At 48.7% G+C, this 14,816-nt stretch overlaps 1 protein-coding gene across 9 annotated transcripts in view; it reads left to right on the top strand.

Moving 5' to 3' along the window:
• The window catches only part of LOC120408463, a 148,702-nt gene that overhangs the window by 84,426 nt on the left and 49,460 nt on the right, over positions 1-14,816 (top strand). For 6 of the 9 annotated variants that reach the window (XM_039545420.1, XM_039545484.1, XM_039545494.1 and 3 more), the window contains 2 exons: positions 1,735-1,872; positions 7,862-7,932. In XM_039545420.1, coding sequence (XP_039401354.1) covers positions 1,735-1,778 — 44 coding nt within the window. In that variant the 3' untranslated portion in view covers positions 1,779-1,872; positions 7,862-7,932. Of the gene's footprint in view, positions 1-1,734; positions 1,873-7,861; positions 7,933-14,816 lie in introns of those variants that run through there. The other 3 variants (XM_039545441.1, XM_039545449.1, XM_039545430.1) reach the window with 1 other exon arrangement.

Genomic DNA, 14,816 nt, shown 5'->3' with positions numbered 1-14,816 from the left:
TGTTTCATTAATTGGCTGTCTCAGTTTGGTTGCTATGTTTTATTGATTTTCACACCTCTCTGAGCCTTCCTTCTGTTTTCCCACATTCCCTACACTCCCCCCAGTCTGTTTCCCCATTCCCATGTTTTCCTGCTCCCTCATAGTTTCCTGTCCAATTTCCAAACAACAGAGAGAGCCACATTACAATCACATTCTCTGAGGGCAGTCCAGGTTCAATTTCTTCAGGAAAAAGATGGGAGTCATCAGTCAACTTCACTGAACAAGCTTTCTTTCTCCACATTCTTTCTCTGGCTTTCACAGAAAAAATAAAACAGTGCAGTATGAAGCATGTGGGTTACACTTTGACTTCAGACCAGCAAGCCAAAGCTGCTGAGCCAGTAAGCTCACAAAGGCCTGCACTAGAGACCTCACAAAAGCCTGAGGCTTAACATCAGCCCAGAGAGCCAGAGGTGCTGATCTAGCACACCTTACAAAGACCTGTGCTTTGACAAGAGCCAGTAGCCTCACAGGGGCCTGACTTTGACTTTACCCCAGCAAGATTGTGGTGCTGTGCCCGACACCTGAGGCCTGTGTCCAGACATCATGCTAGGAAGATGGAGATACCGAGCTAGTATCCCGACAAAGTCCCGCTTGGCTTCAGCCCGGAGCCTGGAAGTGCTGTAGCCGGAACTCTGTGTCAGTGCTTTGATCATTACCAACCCAGCATGTTGTATGTGCTGAGCTAGTGACCTCATAGCAGCCCGTTCTTTGATATCAACCCACTATGCTACATTTGAGGAACAAGTGACCTCATAGAGGCCGGTACTTGGACATAAGCCCAGAAACCTAGAGGCCATTAACCACATTAACCACATAAAGGCCTGTTGCCTTGGCGCCAGCCATCATTCTAGAATGTGTTGAGATTTGACTTTATCCCAGCAAGCTAAAGGTCCTGAGCTGGTAACCCTCCAAGGCTTGTGCATTTACATCAACCCAGCATGCTATAATTGGTCAGCTAGTGACCTCACAGAGACCTTTGCACTGAATTCAGCCTGTGGTGATCAGATCAGTGTGGGAAAAAGAATGAGCTAGTGAACTCACAGAAAGTGCTTTAAGTCCCATTTACTCTTCTGGAGTGACACAAGAGGGATTTAAGAAGAGCTGAGGAGCTGGCCTTCTGCAGTTATAAAAACTCAGGACCTATTTATCTGGAATGACTACAACCCTTGGAAATTATTAAAAATCAATAATAATACTGTTTTCACATGTAGTGGCAAATGAGACATACAGCTTGTCTGAGTTGGCCATCTTCACAGATTAAGTTTACAGAATCCAAGCCTTTATTTGTTTTGATCACAATAGGAAATTCTATCTATCCAATTACTGAAGCTTGCAGCAAATTGAATTGATTTATGGACTAGCACAGGGGTAGGCAACCTGCATTTTGAAAACTTTAGCCCTCAGTCTCTCAGGAGGCTGTGTTTTGTGTAAAGCGTCACAGGCCAACTGGAATCCATCATTTAAGCAAATGGATACCTTCTTGAACAAGAAATACGTGCCTTCACTTGACAGAAACACTTTTCCTATTTGCATTACTGAGAGTTTTGCTACAATAAATGTACTGAGAGAAATGGCATTTTCTTAAATACAATTGCCTCGGCAACATGAAAGTAGGGCGGATATTTTTTTTTTTTCTGGGGGGGTGTTGATCTGTGTGTGTTGATCTGATTTCTTGATGGGCTTCTCATGTTGCAGAGGGAGAAAGAATATTCTGGATGCTGAATGCTTACAAAGGATGAATAGCTCACTTTACCTTTAGGGAGAATGCTTTTGAAAAATCTCTCCGCAATGACCACGACATCTCTTTGCAGAGAAAAGAGAGGAGAATTAAAAGTAAGTAAAGTCCAATTAAAAGAAACATGGTGAAAATTCAGGTAATTTTGCTAGGGACAAATATTTTTCAGCTCAGTTCCATAAGGGATTAGTTTAAACAGATATCTCAGAATTGCACAATACATTTATAACACTGTCAATAACATTTCTAATGGGAAGAGCCCATCACTAAATACACTCCCTAGTTAAAACAGATTCATGTTTTCCAGTTTTTCCTGGACAAGTAATCTTTCCCCTCAAGAAAATTTTGCTCGGTTAGATGTCCTGGGAATGAATGTCTGTCTTTATCACAGATGCAAAAGATTCACCCCTGAAAATATTATAGCTGTTCTAAGAGACAGTCTACATGGGAACACTCCAAAACTATATTCCAAATGAACTGAAGATGTGAATGTAAAGTGGATTTTTTAAACTGAATTGCATTCAGAATTAATGCAGCTTTATTCAGTTTAGCTTATTTTAGTTTAGCTAAACCAAATTAAGGCCAGCCACTTTAATTCTGAATTAGAGTTTCCACACAGAGGTTTAATGCAATTTAACTAATCCTCTTTAAATTAATACTTGTAGTTAATTCAGATTAACTTTCCTGAGTGTTCCTGCGTAGACAAGTCCTAAAATTTGAGTGGCATGAGAGGTGTACCACAACTCAGAGACAAAGACATTTCAGCTGCTAGGTCTTGTAAGGCACCAGCCCTAGTTACTTCCCCTAACAGCTTGAATGAATGGCGAAAGTGAAGAGGTATTTTTCTAGAGCTGACAAAAAAGAGAAGGGTTGCAAATACCCCAAGTACTGTGTCTTAAACAGTTACAACTCTGGAGAAACAATAGCAGTTCTTACTTGGGCCCCTGATTGGGAGTGAGGTGGAAGAAGTGGCAACCTAATAGAGGACTAAGGTTCTTCAGGCCTAGTCACTGCTGGATAGTCCAGTCCAGTCTCTTATTCCAAGCAAACAGGAGTTTATAGGTTTGCAGTTAGCGGTTTCTCTCACTGGAGCCTGTCTGCCAGGATTTCCTGCTCAGTCGCTGCTGTTTCCACATGCACAGGCCAACTCCCACTTGTAATCTCCTCCAGCCACACCCTATTCCATATGCAGTCCCCCAGCTTCTGATGATGCCTGCCCTAGACACAGTTCCCTGGGGATTTCTCCATGGATCCAGCTTCTCTGATGCTCCTGGTTTCCAAGCCACAGCTGTTCCCCCCCCAACCCCCTGCCCCAGGAGCGAGGGTCCTGCCTTAAGGTCTTTCCTTCTACCTGGCTAGAGGAAGGGGATGTACTGTGAGAAAAAGGATAATGGAAATGGTAGTTTCTTCCATACCAGGTGCATCACTCCCTTATCACCATAAGGAAAGGTTTCAAAGTGGAGGTTTTTTGTCTTTTTTCTGGTTTGTTTTCAGCAGGGATTTGGCAAAATCTAATCTCACACTGGTTTAAATTAGGAGTAACACAAGTCACTGGAATGGAAATTGGTAATTGCCTAGAATCTTGTCTTCATGGCACAGTCTCAACCAGAAATATACATACATGGCCGATGATGGAGGGGTGGCCTGGCAAAATTTGAGTGAGTGAGTTCTGCGACCCTGTGCTCCAGGTCACGCTGCCACTCCCTCAAATTTGTCTCGCTGACCTTCCATTACCACAGAGGGGCAGCTGGGGGAAAACTGTGTGTTGTGACCTCATGGACCAATTCACAATGCCTGGAATGGGGAGTTGCGCCCAGCCCTGCAGAAGAGGAGCTGCTGCTGTGGCGTGAGTTCGCTTTCTGACCCCCACTCCTCTGGCCTTCCCTCCACACCAGGACCGTGAGCCATGTAGAAACTTCCCACAACCCACTGGTGGGTCACAACCCATTGTTTGGGAAACATATTCCTTTAGAGGATGTTTTTGTGGGTGTGTGAATAAATAGTGACTTACCCAGCCAGTGAAGTAAACTGTTACACAAATAATTACAGAGGGTTCAGAACTAATCGCTACATGCTTGGTACAGCACATACTTTTCTACAGGGAAACAGCTAGGAATAAAATTGGTAATTTTTCGTGTCTTGGCAAGGCCATATAGTCCCTGGTAAGGGTATAGTTCAACAGATTGACCTGAAAATATGCATATGTTGGAGAATATATATAGGCTGTTTGTCAGGATGTGAAGCAAAACTGATAGGTGAGACAAGGAATGGGATATTACTGAAAATATAATGCCCATTATAAAATCAGAAGGCACCGGAAGAATGTTGCAGCACTGTTCCAAAAAATCTCAAGAAGGTATGGAATGGATAATACTGAAAATATTCCATCATCAAATATTAAGACCGTCTAACAACAGTGTTCAAATTCTGGGCAGCTAATGTCATTTGACTTTCAGAGATGGTTGAAAATAATGGCTCAAAGGCAGAGAAACTTCAGTATGAAAAAAGAAAAAAAACTGGGGACAGTTTTATTGAGGAAAAAACCAGTACAGTAAATATTTAGTGCAGAAGGTAGTAAAAAGGATGCTCAAATCCTGATCCTTCCAGGAAATAACCAACCTCTGGCTGAGAGGCTAGGAAGAAATTATAAACTGTTATAAATACACCCAATATTTCCAAACCTATGCAAAGACCCAATGAGACTGCAAAATGAAATTTCAAAGTTTATTGACAGGTGGCATTGTTCAAATGGTAGCTGGTTCCTTGCATCTTAGGAAGTCATTGCGGGGTATTGTCACTGAAGGGTTGTTTCTTTTTGCCATAGCAGACATTGCAGAGTGGTGGGTCGATGACTTGCACAGGAGAAATCAGGAAATTAAAAACTCCTTCTTCTTCTCCTCCTCCTCCTGCGAGTTCTCTCTCTACCTCTACGACCTCTTCTCCTTCTGCCATGTCGTCTTCTCCTCCTTCCATGCCGACCCCCGCGGCCTCCCCTCCGTCGCCTTCTGCGACGGCTCCTGCTTCTGCTCCTGCTGCGTCTGTACCTTGCCATTTCTGGAGAAGATTATGGCTTTCAAGATCTCCGCAGCTGGAGCACCAGCTCCGTAGGAGGCAGCCAACCTGTCTGGTGGGATGTCCTTAGTTTGTGAGTTGAGCTGGCAGCTCTGGCCCTTATATAGAGGGGCTGATAACTGTGACAAAAACCTACCGGGTCACTCACCTGTGATGAACTATAATGGGCTTGTTCAGACATGGGCATCAATTTTACTGTATAGCAAATTGTCCATATAAGGAAAACACCAGCTGTCCTGATCATGTCATTAATTAACACTTTCCACTGAAATGACTATATAAGGACAAAGCCACAAGTTTTGACCAGTGATGAGCTGCCAAATTTTTAACAACGGGTTCCCTCCTCCCTCCAAAATTTTAACAACGGGTTCCCTCCTTCCCCCCCTTCGTGGGGTGGGGGTCGTGCCCCATCCAACCCCTCATGTTCCTTAACACACACACTCCAAGACCCCTGACCCATCCCCCCCTTCCCTGTGCCCTGACTGCCCCTTGCCGCCCCACCCAACCCCTCCTCTCATTCTCAATGGCCCCCCAGAACCCCTACCCCATACAACTACCCCTTCTCTCTGTCCCTGTGTGCCCCCACCACCTCCTCCAACCCTGCTCTTTCCTGACTGCTCCCCGGGACCCTTGCCCCCATTCAATCCCCCTGTTCCGTGCCCTCTGACTGCCCTGACCCCTATCCACCCCCACAACCCACCCCTCCTGCCTCCTTACCACACTGCCTAGGGACCGGGTCCACTCTGCCAGGACCACGACCGGCGCCGGGCCCGACTCGCCGGCCCGGGCCGGCACGGGGCCCGACTTCGCCGGCCCGGGCCGGCACCGGGCCCGACTCCCGGCCGGGCCTGCACCGGGCCCGACTCCCCGGGCAGGGCCGGCACCGGGGCCCGACTTCCCGGGCCGGGCCAGCACCGGGGCCGGGCCGCTCGGCCCGACTCCCCGGGCCGGGCCGGCCCCGGGGCCGGGCCGCGCGGCCCGACTCCCCGGGCCGGGCCGGCACAGGGGCCCGGCCGCTCGGCGGTAGCCGCGGGGCCCGACTCCCTGGGCCAGCGCTGAGCTGGAGGGAGCCGCGGTCTGGGACCGGGAGCTGCTGAGCCAGCCGCACCTCCCCTCCCCCTCCGCGCCCCAGCTTACCTGCTGGCTGCCTCCATGCTGCTTGTTCAGGCTTCCCGCGAACATCTGATTCGCGGGAAGCAGGGGAGGGGGAGGAGAAGGGGCGGAGCAGGAGAAGAGTGGGCGGGAACTTTTGTTAAATTTAGCAGCCCTTAACAACCGGTTCTAAAATGGCTGCTAAATTTAACAACGGGTTCGCGTGAACCCATGCGAACCCGCTGCATCTCACCCTTGCCTGCAATACTTTTCACAATGAACATCAGCGGGGGATAAACTGGGAGTTTAAGAATATTTGGGAAACAATTTTAGAATAACATTCAGTGCTGTGGTTTAAAAGAAAAAAAACCGGTTAAAACTCATAACTTAGCAGCATTCAGTGTTTGAAAAAAAAAAACTTCTAGGAGCTACGGGATACATGTTAAGAATGTTGAAACAGGAAGATGTTACGCTTAGTTACCACTTGGGCAAGGCGGCATTCTATGTAATACTTGCAAGATTTCACTGTAATGGTTTACAATATATAGCAGCGCAATGCTGATTCCATTGATATTGTTGAGCAATTCATGCTGACTTTATTTCAGCCCACATCTTAATAGTTTTGAATACTGTAGATCACAATTTTCAGCTCAGTTGGTCTGAACATGCAGAGCTTTAAAATTGCTATGCTCTAAACTGTATATTAACTACAGTTTTATAAACCTGCATGTCAGACAACTGTGTGCCACTACTACTAAACAATGGCACAAGGCAATTCAGTGTGAATCTCAGAAATGTAGGACTGGAAGGGACATCAACAGGTCATCTAGTCAAACACCTACTCTGAGGCAGGACTGAGTAATAACAACTAGACCATCCTTGACAAGTGTTTGTCTAACCTCGTAAAAAACTCCAATGACTGCTATTCCATAATCTCTCTAGGTAATTTGTCCAGTGCTTAACTACCTTTACAGTTAGGAAGTTTTTCCTAATGTCTAACCTAAATCTCCCTTGCTACAATTTAAGCCCATTGCTTCTTTTTCCTGCATGTCCTGAGTGGGACGGGGTGGGTCCAGGCCGTGGGATTGGGGGGAGCGAGGTCGAGGGAGTCAGTGGGTGTGTGGGGATGGACCGGGGGAAGCAGGGTGGAGGAACTGAGGGAGACAGGACTGGGACTGGGGGAGTCGGGGGGGGCCTGAGGGGGATGGGACAGCCCTGGGATGGGGGGAGTAGGGTAGGGGCTGAGGGGAGCATGAATAGGACAGAGTAGAGAGAGCTGTGTAGAGTGGGGCGGGGGGTTGGGGAGAGGGACAAGGTCTGGAGGGGATGAGACAGGGGAGCAGGACTGGAATGGGAGGAAATTGAGGGGGTGGGACAGCAGGGGGAGCGATGGGAGTGGGATGACGGGGGAGGCTGAAGAAGAGATTTGGGGTAGGGCGAGGCTGAGGGCAGTGGGTTAGAGGGAGCAGGGGGACTGTGGGGGAGGCTGTTGGAACGGGGGCAGGGACTGAATGCAGTGGGTTCCGGGTGGGAGGTACAGGGGAGACTGCGAGGGAGGCTGAGGGAACAGGGTCAGGGTGGGGGCTGAGGGCAGTGGGTCGGGTCTACACTGGCACCTCTCAGCATTGCTGTGCCGGGCGGCGGACCTGCACCAGCGCTACCCTGGCGATGGAAGAGTCCTCAGTGGAAATGCAGACTTCATGACACAGACCCTCCTCGTCACTTCAAACTTGGCGCTGCTCTGGTCAGTCGCTAGGCTCTTGTCACTTTCAAACCCATGCAGGGTATCTCGGTCTTTTTCAGTTCTCAGGTTAAGAAAAGCCTCTGCATTTTGTGAGGGCTTCAGCATTCACTTTTCTACTTGGCAAACTGTCTGCCTGACACATTGCTCCCAGGGCATTCATCTTTATTCATTATCGGCAGGTCCATCAGATTAATGAGCAACACAGGCAAATCTGGACAGAGCAGATGGATGTCACGATGGGTTTGGGTATCTATTTATTTATTTATTTATTTTTAAAGTGAAAATGTTTGGGTCTGAGCAAAGGCTGCAAACTTCCATTTGGAAACCTCTGCTGATCTTTTGTCCCAAGGGCTAACAACAGCCTGGAATCCTGGACAGATTTCCACATCCATGCAGGGTGAGATGATCGGGGGGAGGGGAGGGACTGTGGGGGAGGTAGAGGGAACAGGGTCAGGGGGGCTGAGGGCAATGGATTGAAGGTGGGGGGCACAGGGGGGACTCCGGGGGAGCCTGAGGGAACAAGGTCAGGGTGGGGGCTGAGGGCAGTGGGTCTGAGGGACCTGCCAGGGGGCCAGGTGAGCCCAGCAGTGCTTACCTGGAGCGGCTCCCAGGAAGCATCCAGCAGGCAGGTCCCTCCCAGTCCCTCTGACTCCTTCCTAGGGTCGGGTCGGGTCCTGCCAGCTGGGTGGCAGGCCCTGTGGGCTGGCACCGCCGCGCCGGGAGCTGAGCTGCGCGCTGCCCAGGGCCCAGGGAGGAAAGGTGAGTGGTGCCAGCGGCGCCGGCTTGCCGCGGTCCCCCTCATATAGGGTAACCAGACGTCCTGACCAATGTAAGGTTGGAACACGGGACAAGTCCCCTAAAATCGGGACTGTCTCGATAATATCGGGATGTCTGGTCACCCTAGCTTGAGGCCTCAGCCCCCTGGGGAGGGCATTTCAGGGACTCAGCTCAATCCCAAGTCCCAGCAGGTGTACCCTGTGGGGCTGAAGCCCTGAGATCCCCTCCCCCCAGAGGTGACATGTGGGCAGGCATATGGGGTCACATCCCCCCCAGAGGTGAAAGTAAGCCGGTACGGGCCGGTACAGAGAACCAGTAAGAAAAAGAGACTGCCTGAGGGAGGGAGAAGCCTGCCCCCTGCATAAGAATAGTTTAAACTCAGCTGTTCCCTGAGTGGTTCAGCCCTCGGGATTAGGAGTGGTTTCTGGCATCCTTGTTAATTTCACTCACAGTAGCTGGGGGGAGTGGAGAGGGTGTGTTTGACCATGGGAGGGGCAGTCCTTGTCTGCCCCCAGGATGAGAGGATCTTGTCTCCAATATACACAACAAATACAAGCATTTGGCTGCACAGCTTAAATCCAGAGCTAATAAAAGCAGGTGGAAGGGGAAAACTCACTGTCACCATTGTTTCTCTTTTCCTCCCTCCCCCTCCTCCAGCCAGGCTGCAGACACGGCTCTGCATTCCTCCTGCCCTCCCCCCACACCAGCAGGGGTTCGCCTCTAGGCTCTAGCTTGCAGGGTTAGAAGCTGTTTCTGGCATCCTTGTTAATTTCACTCGCAGTTGTTGTTGGGGGGGGGGGGGTGTGTGTGTGTGACCATGGCAGGGGCAGTTCTTTTCTGCCCCCGGGATGAGGGGATCTCCTATACACAAAAAACACAATCAAAATCAGGAACCATTTCCAAGTTCAAATCTATCCCATTCCCTCCCCAGCAGAGGATCATGGTTGTGATGTCCAAACTGCTTGCGGATCCTCTTTGAAATGTTACTGAACCGTGCAGGGAATAGCTGAGTTTAAACTGTTCTTATGCAGGAGGCAGGCTTCTCCTTCCCTCAGCCAGTCTCCCTGCTGCAAGCTAGAGGGTAGCCCCTGCAGCTACTGCTCTGTGCCAGGCAGGGAGAAAGCATGGGGCCTAGTGTCCGCAGCCTGGCTGGAGGAGGAGGGAAGACACAGAGAAAAACATGACAGTGAGTTTTCACTTTTTCAGGCTTATTCCAATAGTAAAGTTTTATTACAGACAGTACTGGTAGTAGTAATAGTAGCTTTATTTTCTCTATCTATGTCATGCAGTGGGAGGGATCCATGAAGTACGTAGGAGAGGTGGGTTGCTTGCGATTGGGCCATATGGGTAAGAAATGTAAATTACTTTCACCCCTGCCCAAACCCCAGGGCTCCCAGCCGCCTCTGCAGCTGGTAGCTCCGGGAGTGATTTAAAGGGCCCGGCTCCTAGCTTCAGCTGAATCCCCGAGCCCTTTAAATCCTGATTTAAAAGCCTGGGGATTTAAAGGCCCCACCTCTTCCGATAGAGGCCACGCCTCTTCCAGTTGAAGCCCCTCCCCCTCTGCAGAACTCTGGAATACCAACAAGTCCTTTAAGTTACTTTCACCCCTGATCCCCCCAATTTTTGCTGTCCCCTCTTGGTCACATGGTATAGCCGGGCCCCCTCCCTGCACAGCAGCTGCTGGAGCTGGCAAACTGGGAGCTGCAGGTATGGGGAGAGGTAGTGGCAAACAGCTGGGAGCTGCAGGGCGAGAGGCTCCTTTTGCTGGTCTCAGGCGAGTGCGCTCACTCTCTCTCTCTCTCTCTATTGGAAGCTAAATCAGAGACCCCTCCCTGCAGTTCCCAGTAGTTCGCTGCTGCCTCTCCATGTGGAACTAACACCTGGTGCTGCAGGGAGGGGTCGCTGAGGGTAAGGGGTATGCTGGGGGAGGGCATGACTCAAGCTGTTGTGGGAGGTGAACCTTTAAATTGTGTGCCCCCCCCAACTTTCAGCAGGCACCAGTCTCTGGCAGAAGCCCCTAGCCCCACCACCGTGCTGCAGGGCAGAAGCCCCAATCTCTCCTGCCCCCAGTCTAGTTTATGATAAAAGCATGATAATTCTCAAAATATTTTTGTGGGCCAATGAAATTTCTTTCATACTGAGACAGAACACTTATTTTGTACTGAACACACTTGAGACAAACATACTCGAGTCACTGTATCAGTCGACCTTTAGCACACACTCTAGATCTGAGGAGCCAGGCGCTCAAACAATATCAGCAAAAGAATTTTAGATACAGGTAATTGTGTGTGTGTTTCCAGGCCTTTGACTAAATTTGCTCAGTTAGAATCAAACAGTTGATAAAAGGGCTGAAATATTTATCTTTTATCCTAGTAAATGTCAAGTCTGCCTGTTGCTCACAAAGGTATTCATTAAAAGGGTCTCATTTGTACATATTGATCATATTGACTCTACCTAAGGTCAGGCTTTTCTATAAAATCTACCATGTGTTCCTTGCATCCACAAGATTTTTGCCAAGCAGCCTGAAGACACTGGTTTGGCACGTGGAACTAAAATATCAGCCACTGTCCACAAGGTGTGCCAAAAGATCTAGAAGGGGTTTAAATCACACTTTGCCTACAGGTTTTTAAATCACGTTTTGTTTCTGCCAAAAGAAAGAGGCCTCGTTTGCATCTGGTGTCATATCATCTGTCCTTCAGAGCTTTGACACTTGGGGTATGTCTACACTGCAGCTAAGACGAATCTCCCAGCATGGGTAGACAGACTTTTGAGCAGGAGTGAAAGTAACTTAAATGACTTACCAATACTTAGGATGGCCGGGGTCCTGGGCAAGGCTGGGGGGAGCCTCTGGGCCCCTGGAAGGGACGGGGCCTCGGACAGAAGAAGAAGGGCTGGGGCCAAAATCCCTCAAGCAGCCCTTTAAATCGCTGCCAGAGCCCTGGGGTAGCAGCAGCGTTGGCTGGGAGCCCTGGGGCTCCAGCGGCGATTTAAAGGGCCCAGGGCTCGGGCTCTGGCTGCTGGTGCGGCAGCAGTGGCCGGGAGTCCTGGGCCCTTTAAATTGCCGCTGGAACCCCAGGGTCCTTTTAAATCACCAGACCCTGGGGCAGCTGCCCCTTTTGCCCTCCTCCCTCCCTGCCCCCCTCATCCATCAGTGGCCCTGCTGGTATGGTAGGCACTTTCTTGCTAGTATGCCATACCGGAGTGACTTACTTTCACCTCTGCTTTTGAGCTAACTTGGCTTGAGGTAGGATGCTAAAAATAGCAGAGGGGACATTGCAGCTCGGGCTGTCAAGCCCACCTGATCCTCTGGGTCTGAGCACAAGTGGCCAGCCTGAGTCTCTGCCAGAGCCACAACGTCCATACTCCTGGTTTTAGGAGCTCCTGCTAATGTGAGCTGTCTTCCTGGGCTGGCAAGCTCGCTCCTAGCTGTGTAACCATACCCTTAAGGGCAAGGAAAGCTGGATATATGTTGAATGCCCAAAAGACCAAGAGGCAGAGAGGTCTCTTATTGGCATTCAGATATATAAGTGAGTGTAAGCTTAAGCCAAACTTTTCAAACATGAGTATCTAAAGAAAGGTGCTTAAGGTGAAATCCTGCACCATTAAAGTCAATGGGAGTCTTGCTATTAACTTCAGTGGGGCCAGGAATTCCCCCCAACCATCCTTAGGCATATGGCTATCTCTGTTTTTAATATCCTGCCCATCGCCATGGTTTTTGAGCACTTTACAAGGGTGGCTTTGAGTGCTCAGCTCCTCTGAAAATGAAATACTTGATTTGAGTACCTAAATATGAATCTAAAGGCTTAACTTTGGGCACTGAAGTTGGAGAAATGTGGCTCACGTTATATATGTGAACACCTTTGAGAGGTGTCTCTACGTCTTGCTCTTTCAGAGCTTTCAGCACATAACTTAGTTGTGACTTTCTCTCATTTTTCAACGCAGACTTTCAAGTCCTTAAAATTGTAGGCATTTTTGCTGTGCCTTGTGTATACTAAACTGTCCTAGTCATAATCCTACATGACAGATTGAATTCCTCCAACTTTTCCACGTATTTGTATTCAGTATGGATTGGCACAGCCTCATTTAAGTGATTTCAATTGTTTAATTCTCCCAGCTCAAGAGAGGGCAAGAGTGGATATGGACATAGATACCGAGGAAACTTTTATCTATGACAGGAACAACGTAACCTTAGGGGCCAATATGGCCAGAAAGGCCACTCTAGAAAAATGGCCCCTTCTTAATCAACTGATCTATGCCAAAAACTAACTCTGTTACGCACAGGTGCAAGGAGGAGCATTAGACCTTTATATGCATGTATGGAGACCCCACACTGGGATGGTCAAGCTGATCTGAAAGGAGGCACGGATTAGCTTCACAATTGTTGTACAGGCAGGACACAAAGAGCTGCTGAAGAGGGCAGGGACCTCATGGAAATGAGCTCCCCATCCCTTTCCCATTCCTGTTCCCATCTGACCTGGGCAGAGACAGCTTTTCTTTAGGTTTGTACAGCTTTATCCATCTCCCTAGTTTAAAGGACTCGTGTTGCCACAAGTCTCTTTATAACATTGGTGTTATTGTTGTTTTTCCAGGGAGCACATAGATCCCCATTGAGTACACTGTAAATAGTAACATCAGATATCACTCTGACACCCCACCCCAGGCATTGCATGCTTCCCTAAGGCAAGAGCTCTTTGGCATCTGGCAGAATATGGATTCTCTCCTCTTTCAGCCTGCTCTTTTCCCTTCCCCTCCCTACTCCAAATCCCTGTTTGCTGTCTCTTGACCCCTAACTACTGGTCTTGAACATCAGCAACTTCTTAACAAACTTTTTTCTGCTTACTGTCCTTAGCTATGTTATGGGTCTGATTCTCCTCTCAGCTACACCAGATTTATATCACTACTAAAGCTTTAGTGGCATGACACCCAGTGCAATTCAGGTGTAAGTGAGAAGAGAATCAGTCCCGTTCTAGCAGGACGGGTACCATTTGCCTGGCATAAGATAGAGCAACTGGGATTCATTGTAATAGGAGCACCGGTTATTCATTTTGGTTTGATTTATTGAAGTGATAGCATGGTCGTATAATGGTTCAGCTGTATTTACAAAGTTGGACTCGGAGTAAGTCTTCAAATCCATGTTTTGGTTTCAACATATACTTGAATAGATTCTCTTTCCTTCCATAGTCTGTAATATAAGGAGTAGAACTTAGCTGCTAGCTGCAGGGTCCCTGGACAGTAACCCAAAGTAGGGGGCTGGGTTCCCCTACTGGCCACCAAGGAAGGTGGCATAAAAGACCCCTGATATAAGGGGCATAAGGACGACTGAGCCTGGAGTTGAACTGTAGTTCTGGTGCAATGTTGTGCTATTGAGACCCTTACCCCAGCAGGGGTAGAACTGAACCTGGCCTGACCAGAGGGCTGAGTCACGAGAAGGCACGTACTTGGCACCTACCCTGCTTCTAAAAATTCCCCTAGGAAGGGGGCCTTCTAGGGCTTTCAGCCATGTGGTACTGAGTGGGACAGTGCCCAAGTACCTTAAAAATCTGGCCTAAGTGACTTGCCCAGGATCACAGGGAACCAGACCTGAGTTTCCTGAGTTTGTTGACTAGCTCCCTAATAACTGGACTATCCTTCCTCAGCCTTCTACTTTGCTGGCTGGTGTGAGGCAGAGCCAGAGCTCCTCTTTTTGTAAAGTTGGTGGCAGCCTTAACGCTCCCCTGAGCACCGAGGTGGCTATTCTGACTGACCCTTACGCAGGCTGTGAGGTGGGCTGGTCTTGTTACAGATAACACCTAAGGTTACCCTAATGAACAGAAATTATGGGGGAAGGGAAACATTTCTCTCTGTATTTTGTGCCTTTGATGGCACTTTGATTTTAAAATCCCATCCCTTCTGTTGACCCAGGTGAAGACAATGGGAGTTTTCCCTCTGACTGTATTGGAAATAGGGGTAGTCTAATGATGAATGCTCTTAAAAATCTCATCCTGTGTGCAAAGTTAGCAATCACGATTGCCATTGTATAATAAAATAGACCCTCATCTTGCCATGAACTCTGCATTGACGTATCAGGAGCACTTCCACTGCAGTTCAGCTCACTGAAAGATCAGGACCTTAGTTCCTCCTGTCTTGTGTGTCTTTCACACAGTAACAGGAGAGAGAAATACTTTTCTGGGCTAGATTGTGTTATCCTTACTCACCTTGGTGAGCACAGGCTAATTTCAGTGGGTCTGCGCATGGAAGTAAATACACCCCAGTGTGAGCAGGGATTGCACAATCTAGCCTACACAAACAAGGATACTGTAGTGATCCACAAAAATATACAGAGGGACCCAAGGCAAGATGCAGTATCTGAAATTGAAC

Source organism: Mauremys reevesii, linkage group 1 (assembly GCF_016161935.1).
Source record: "Mauremys reevesii isolate NIE-2019 linkage group 1, ASM1616193v1, whole genome shotgun sequence".
Lineage (NCBI taxonomy): Eukaryota > Metazoa > Chordata > Testudines > Geoemydidae > Mauremys > Mauremys reevesii.
The sequence above is the reverse complement of the archived record's forward strand: the minus strand, read 5'-3'. Positions and strand labels throughout refer to the sequence as shown.